Source organism: Dasypus novemcinctus, chromosome 12 (assembly GCF_030445035.2).
Source record: "Dasypus novemcinctus isolate mDasNov1 chromosome 12, mDasNov1.1.hap2, whole genome shotgun sequence".
NCBI classification, from domain to species: domain Eukaryota; kingdom Metazoa; phylum Chordata; class Mammalia; order Cingulata; family Dasypodidae; genus Dasypus; species Dasypus novemcinctus.
The window spans coordinates 98,686,020-98,694,292 of NC_080684.1; the positions used below are offsets into that span (position 1 = coordinate 98,686,020).

Consider the following 8,273-nt stretch of genomic DNA (forward strand, 5'->3'; position numbering starts at 1 on the left):
GGGAGAAGCGGGAATGACATGACCAGGTGATGTGTGCTGTGGGATGTGCCACGGGCATCCCCAGCAGGGGATCTATGCTAGATTGGGGTTAAGGGTTCAGCGAACGCCTTTCCAGAGGTAAGGACAGAGGAAGTGGAAAGACCGTACCTCTTGCTGGAATGAATGTTGAAGCTGTGACGGAGGGCAAACTAGCAATCTGAGGAAGTGAGACTGGAAAGAATTAGATTAGAATTGTGGACAGAGGCTAGAGGGAAACCCACAAAATACAGCGTAGCTGGAGACTTAGGCACAAGACCGGAAGGTCTGATTTCAGCAGCCAGGGCTTGTAGGAAGTGGGGAGAAAGGGTCTGGCACTCAAAACTAGATTCGTTCATTATTTATTAAGCACTTGCTCTGCACCAGGCACTGAGCTAGGTGTCATCCAACTGGGGCAGGACAGATGCTGGAGAAACCAGGCTGGCCATAGGTGCTGACTCTGGAGGAGTGGCCAGAGAGTTGAGGCCCAGTAAAGAGCATGGCAAACTGTGGCCAACAGAGGGTGGGCAGGGGTCCCAGGATGGGCTCTGGGGGCAGCAGCAGCATCTAACAGATCTGAGCAGCTGCCTGGGCAGAGGAGCAGGAGGCACATGCTAGGGGTCCCTTCCCCAAAGTCATATGGGGACCCCAGGTTGCTCCTGACAACCCCATCCTGGTTCTAAATGGCAATGAAGGGAAGAGGATTTGGCCCAATGGATAGGGCATCTGCCTACCACATGGGAGGTCCAAGGTTCAAATCCAGGGCCTCCTGACCCGTGTGGAGCTGGCCCATGCGCAATGCTAATGCGTGCAATGAGTGCCCTACCACGTAGGGGTGTCCCCCATGTAGGGGAGCCCCACGCGCAAGGAGTGTGCCCTGTAAGGAGAGCCGCCCAGCGCAAAAAAAGTGCAGCCTGCCCAGGAATGGTGCCGCACACATGGAGAGCTGATGCAGCAAGACGACGCAACAGACACCAATTGCCAGTGCCGCTGACAAGAATGCAGGTGGACACGGAAGAACACACAGCAAATGGACACAAAGAGCAGGCAACCAGAGGGGGAAGGGGGAGGAGGAGAGAGAAATAAAGAAAAATAAATAAATAAATAAATGGCAACGAAGAACACCCAAGGAGCTATGCCAATGCTGGGCGGCCTCAAAAAGCCACCAGATTCTGCTTCTGGGAGGGCAACTTCATTCTTTCTCCTAATTTTTAAAATTATTATTAAAAATAGCAGAAGTGACAAAAATACATCCTTGTTGTAAAATACTCAAACAATACAGAAGTATGTGGAGTAAAAAGGTTTACCTGCCTTCCTTCCCACTCCCCTTTGCATAGCTGACCCCTCCAACAGTTTGGTGTATATCCTTCCAGATGTTTTCGCTATACATTTATACACATATATGATGTTCAGCCACTGTTCTAAGCGCTCATCTAAAGGCTTTCATTAGTTTTAACTCATCTGATTCTTATAACAGTCTTATGAGGTAGATACATTATTAATTTATCACTATTTTACAGGAAACTGAGACTCAGAAAAGGCAAATAGTTTACTCAGTGTTACAATGTGAGAAAACAGTACAGCAGGAATTTAAACTCTGACCATCTGACTCCAGAGACTGAGCTTCTGAGGCTCTACTCTCCTCCACAAACAAATGCACACATGCACAGTGTTTTGTAACTCACATGGAATCACTCCAAATCGTGTGTGTGTTTATTCACAACACAGGTGACTTCATTCTAAGCTCAACAGTGGGAGAGGGGAGACTGAAGCTCATTTTCTCCATTCTGCATCGGTGAAGAAATGGTTTAACCTCTGTGAAAGGCAATTTGACTATATTTATCAAAATTTAAAATTTCTCGTCACAGGTTCTATCCTGCAGAAATACTCACAAATGAGCCCAAGGATATACACACGAAAAAATATTCACAGCAGCATTGTTCATTTTGGTGAAAAGATAGCTGGAATATTTATCAATAGGAGAGTGGTTATATATATATGCCATATACAACCTATTATGAAGCCATGAAAAGAATGTATCAAGTCAATAGTACTGACTGAAAAATCTCCAAGGGATACTGAAATTAAAGATATATAAATAAAGGAATGAATAAACAGGAAAAAAGAAAAGCAAATTACAAAACAGTATTTATGGTATGGTCCCATTTATGTTAAAAAACAAACAAATCAATAAATGTATGTATCTGTGTATCTGTAAATGCATAGAAAAAGTTCTGGAAGAATACACACAATTAGCAATGTATTGCTAGGACAGTTGAGAAATGGGACTGGGGAAAAGTGTAACTTTCATTTTTTACTCATATACTGATAACGTTGGAATATTTTAGATTTTGTTATTTGAATTTTTAAAAAGAAAACAAAAAGACTGACTTAAGACCTGAATTGCCCCAAAAATCAGTACAGGAGAAGTTGGGGTGAAGCTAAAAACTGTGGATCCTGAGGTCTAGATCCTGAGGGCAGAGGAACTTGGTAGAAAGCAAGATGCCAGGTGGGAGGGATGAGGTGGTTTAGAATTGGGGGGAAGTGAAGGAGTGGGCTTAGACAGACAAAAGCAGCAGAGGAAAGAGAAGAGAGAGGAGGAGGAGGAGAGCCGGGAAGGCACACTGGAATGAAGGTCAGGCCAAGTGGGACTCACAGAGAAGGTCTTGCTTCCGATCTACAGTACTGCACTGCCCATAAATAGCTTGAATCGTCATCTAGTGTGAGTCCCTCCCATTGTGTCTGTAGCATAGAAGGTAACATAAATAATGAAGCAGGCCAAATGTAAAACCACAAAGAGCAACCAACCCTTTGTTTTCATATTGGAAGTAGTTAGGAAGTGGTGGAGACTGGGACAAACTGGAGAGCTGACAGGGAGTGACCTCTAGTGTAGATGAAAGACCCACAGGTTAGAGAGCAAACTTGCCCATGACCACACAGGATCCCCAGATGGGAGTGTCTACCACAGGAGTGAGGCAGGTGAACCAACTGAGCTTGAGGTGCTTTCCAGTGTGAGCTGCAACTGACCCTCTGAACATGTCAGCTGTACAAACATGCTTTCAAATCAATGGAGGGGTCCTCAGAGCACTGCAATACCTTGAAAATCCAAGGCAGAGGATGAGGTTTTGCCCAACAGAAGGAGTCCTGCCAACTACAACCCCCTTCCATCCCAGAAGCCTCGCTGTAGCCCCAGTGCTGATGACTCACCAGGCTGTCGGCCACCATTTCAGAACTTAGATCTAATTCAGCCATCCTTTGGTGCACCAGGTCTAAGGAGCCAATGAGGCATGCTGAGAAGTGGGTCTGCTAAGGAAACTTTGTGTGGTGCTTACACACAAGACAGGGATGGGGCTCACATCCCTGTCTTTCCACTTAAGTACTTACTTTGCAAACATTCATACTTCTTTATCTAGTTTTTAATGAGTTACTTTATAAATTACAAATGAAATTTAACCAATATTGGAGAATCATCTATAATGTTACAACTATGGTGAGGGTTTAGGAACATTTCCCTTGACTATTTTTCATGTACCTACTTTTTAATATAATTCTAATCTCAACATCTACCTTTTAAAATACTCACTTCTCTTCCAATGATTATTATGAGCATTTTCCAAATGGCCAGTCTTCATAGTACTCATTTAAACGATATTAGAGAGTGTACCTTAATGCAAACATACTTAATTATTACTTGGCTATAGAATATTTAAGTTGTTTATAAATTTTTTTGCATTTAAAAATAATGCTGTGATGCATGTCATCATGTCAAGAGATGTTTCCATATTTGTAGTTATTTCTTTAAGAAAGATTTTCAGATGAGAGATTACTAAATCAAAGGGTATCTTGACCTTGTTTGTCACTGCGGAAATCTCAGTTCAGTCCTATGGCGCCTCTTGCTTCCTTTTTTTTTTTTTTTTTTTTTTTTTATTTTTATTTTTTTAATTTTTTTTTATTTTTTTATTTTTTTTATTTTTGCTTCCCTTTTAACTTTTGCATTTCTTTCTGTCTTCACCTCAGCTGGTCTAGAGGAAACCTTTTGTAAAAGTCCCAAGGTTCATCCTCACCTCCATCACCCTCAAGTGTTCTTATCAATCAGAGGACACTTGAAAAATGAAGACGACAAGAAGGAACATGATTAATCATAGAAAGTGGCTGAGTTGAGTGTGGGATTAAGAAGCAAAAGGGGACATTAGAAAGGCCTAGCAAAGTGAGAAACCCAATTGGGATCACACAGCCTAGTCTGGAAAAGGGTTTCTGAGAGGTGGTGAGAGGGTTGGAGAGACACTCCATTTGGTGGCCAGCAGCGTGACTTTAAGATAATGGGCTGTGGATGAGATTAAAAGACCTGGGCTTATTTCCAACCTGTGAGGGTTATTTCCTGGGTGAGCTCTAAGTCCTCGAGAGATGGGATATGGTGGACCTCTGGGGTATGATTCAGGGTCAGAAGTGAGATGAGGGTCAGTGAAGGCAGGGCCACGGCAGGAAGCTACTGGTAGTGACTGGATGATGCAGAAGGGGCAAACTCTCAGCCCAGGCAGAAGAGCTGGCAGGTGAAAGGGAGGTCAACTAGAGTCAAACAAACAAAAGTTGCTGAAGCTTGTCTGAAGGCAGAGGGCTAGACCATGACTTCTGAGGTGCTACTTATTTTTACAGCTATAATTGTTTGGAAGGTGGAAGGGAAAGGAGGAATGGATGGAAAATTAAGAGCTTTTCTCCCCTCTTTTTCCCATTCTTTGAACAAATTCTTCCAATACATCTTGTTTTGGGACTCTTTCTGATTATCTTAGTAAAATAAATGCAAGTCAAATAATAGTTTGCAGCCTCATATCCTTTTAGAGGACAGGCAGGGTTTAAGTAATTAAAAAAATAATGCAAAGATAAGGAAGGAGTTAATAAGTAAGGCATGTTGTAGACTTGCATACTGATTCTACCTCTGTAACGTTGGGTACAGATGGAAGGCACAGTGCAGGCTGCACCCCCACAAGGATACTGGGTGGATTGTTGTCTAACTCCTTCCTCAGAGCTTTCTTCGCTGCATCTCTCACAACGTATGAGATGGCCGGGTTCTCATCCACTGGTATCATTGGTAAGGCCGTGGCATTGATGAAGTTCATCTTCCTGAAATAAGCCATTCTTCTCCACTACAAACAAAAGGTTTCCATGTTTAAAAACCTCTCATTTCCCACTCCCATCTTGTTAACTGTTCAACCAGCCTCCTATATAAATCACAAACTGCCTCAAAACATCTAGAAAAGACTGTCTATGCCCAGCTGCTAAGCAGGGCTGCTGGCAAGGCAGATGCCACATGCTACACGGGGAAGAATGGATTTTGTCTGAGGAGCCGAGCCTTAACCATGGATTTCAAGGCACATATACTAGTTCCTTCTACCTCTTGAGGCAAATTGTTCCGGTTTTAAAAGTAAGGAGGCAAGAGTAGTCAAAAGGCCAGGGCCATAAACCACCCAGCAAGCCAGTTCCCAAACTAGAAATGACATCAAATCTCTTAGACTCTCAGAAACTCAACTATAAAGTAAGCGATCTGGGGTTAGGTGACCTTTGGGTACTTTCCAGCTCTCAGATGCTCTGATTCTATGACACTGGGTTGGTCTTCTCAGCATGAGAGTCCTGTTCTACCTGAGGAGCTCTGCTAACTCTCAGAAAAACTGGCTCCATCATTCCTCTTGCTCAATGGCTTTAGAAGCTTCTGGTCTGACTGTCCACCCTCACCCTCACTGGTTCCCTGTTTTTGGCCAGGAATTCATCACTCTCATTTCTGGGCCCTCCATGTCCAGAGTCTGGTGTTATCAGCCTAGTTGTAACGAAGTAAAAGACTTAGATCTAGACCTCAAGAAGCTCATGCATAGTGGAAGAAGAGACAGGGAGAAGGCAGAGTTGGGTGGCAAAATAACTGCAGTCCTCTTTCACCACACTTTCCTTTTCTCTCCTCTGGTTTTTGGAATTTTCTTCTGGAAAATCTTCTTGAATTCCTCCAGGCTATTAGTCCTGCCTCTGCTCTGTGCAAGTCCAGGCTTCTGCTGTCATCTCTGTATTACAGCACTTACAACATTGAACCAAATTATGCTACTGCAACTTTTCCCCTAAACAACTATTCCTTAAAGACTAGGTTCACTCAAAATTTTATTCCGTTTTAGTCTCTCACTCGCCACACTTCTTCCTAGCCTAAAGAGGCAGTATCTGTCTTGGGCTGTCCCAAGGCAGTTGGATTGTAGGGAAGGCTGGCCCAGGCCCAGCTCAATACGATTTCCTCCCTCCTGTTCCTAGCATTTAGTCATACAGGCAAGAGGTAGGGAATGAGGAGGTAGATGCATTTCAGGGCTTCTCACTTCCCCCACCCACTCCTCAGCATGATGGAAAACACCATTTTCTCTGAAAAGCTAGGGCACTACCCAGTCAAGAATCCTTCTGCTTTAGCCAAATGTCATTACTCATGACTGATGGGAGAATTGAATATCACGCTTCTTACGAGAAATATTTAAAATACACAGCGTGTTCCCTTCTGAATTTTTCACCACACCCTTTTAGGATAAGTATTCTTTGAAATATGATAAGTCAGTTTTTACTGTCACTACTTAGGGATGGAAAGAAGAGTGGAGAGAAAACTAACCTTCTTCAAATTATGACCCTGTGCCAGGCACTGTGCTGTGTGCTGGGGATGGGTAAGTGGATAAACACAAAACCTTCTGCTTTGATGGAGCACACACTTAAATAGTTGATGTTCGGATGTTCCCCATTTAACCTTAACATGTTTTAGTGAAAACAATGCCAACTTTGGAGTCAAGCAGATTTGGGGCTAACAGGCCTTCAGGCAGATTTGGGACTGAACTCACTTCAGTCCTTGTCCTTCAATAAATATTTACTACTGCCTTACCACATGCCAGCAGTGTGCTCAGACAGAGAATAGGATGATGAGATAAGATATTGCCTGCTCATTATGGAGCTTAAGTCTAGTAGGGGAAAAACAAACAATAATCAATTACATAAGTGACTATGCAATAACTGACCACTGTTTCAATGGGTGAAGTGCTATGAGATTACAAAATAGTAGGTTTCAACTTTGGGGGATCAAGGAGCTGAAGGAAGAGAAGTTAATTAGACGAAGGGGAGGAGAAATCCCATCGAAGAGGAGGGGAGCAAGCCACTAGCCACATGGAACAACCAAACCCTTGGAATTTGGTTAGTGTGACTAAAAAACTGAATCTTTCATTTTAATTAATTTAAATTTTAAAACTTGAAATTTAATTTTAAAATACTGATATATTGAAATGATAATATTTTGGACATATTGAGCTAAATAAATGAGTGTTCATATTACTTTTACATGTTTATTTTTGTTTTTGTTTTCCTTCTTAAAATGTGGTTCCTAGAAACTTTTAAATTACCTGTGGCTCTCATTAAGTTTCTTTTGGGAAGCACTGGTCCAGACCGCTCTAGGACATGAAACCTTCTCTTCCCAATGCAGTGTGTCGTGGGAACAGAACTGCACTTGAAGCCAGGACAACATGAGTTCAGTTCCTCACTAGGCACCCAATAAATATTCCTTGAATGAACGAATAAAGGACCCTGAGTTTCTTCGTTTATCAAACGGAACTAATAACACACACTACGACATCAGGAGGTTTGGAGTTGATTTTTTATAGTTTTTATTCAAGTCCCTGAGAAATATACTTAACCGTACTTTGAAAATCATAGGTTCAAATATAAGGAGTAGAAGAATCATGATTAGGGGACTTATAAATACGTATAACTATGTTATATCGTGGAGGTGATTGTAGGAGTGACCCTTGCTCACTATGCAACCTTGAAGCGGTTCCTGGCCTGTTTCCCCTGCCTGTAGAAGCAGTGAGAGCCGGGACGCGGGAACGGCCTGTCCCGGCTCCCGCGCGCTGCCCAGGCGGGCACAGCGGGTCAGAATTCGTCCTTCTGTCGGTCTTACCTGAAGTCATGGACGGAATTCGATGACTTCGGGGCCGGTTCCGCCACAGGTCCCTCAAGGGACCCCGCAAAGTTCTGAAAGGGGTGCCAGACACCTGTTGCCCCCACATCCACCTGAAAGGGGCTCCCTTTGCTCTGTGGTCGAGAGGAGGAGGAGGAGGCGGGCACGTCGTGGAGAGGCCCATTTTGCTACTGTGAGCCCGGGCGTTCTCAAGGCAACGCCGCGCGCAGCCCCCACTCTCCTCTCTCCCACAATAATAGAACCAGGCCCCAGCCCGGGTAGCGACCGAGAGACGCCGTTACCA

General features: G+C 43.6%; 1 protein-coding gene across 1 annotated transcript in view; it reads right to left on the reverse strand.

The window, feature by feature from the left end:
- The window catches only part of FAM227A (family with sequence similarity 227 member A), a 99,641-nt gene extending 91,390 nt beyond the window's left edge, over positions 1-8,251 (reverse strand). The window contains exons 1-3 of the mRNA XM_071219065.1: positions 7,970-8,251; positions 5,006-5,156; positions 3,223-3,305 (exon numbers count right to left, since the gene is read on the reverse strand). Coding sequence (XP_071075166.1) covers positions 3,223-3,305; positions 5,006-5,147 — 225 coding nt within the window. The 5' untranslated portion in view covers positions 5,148-5,156; positions 7,970-8,251. The remainder of the gene's footprint in view (positions 1-3,222; positions 3,306-5,005; positions 5,157-7,969) is intronic.
- Between the last annotated feature and the right edge of the window lie 22 nt (positions 8,252-8,273).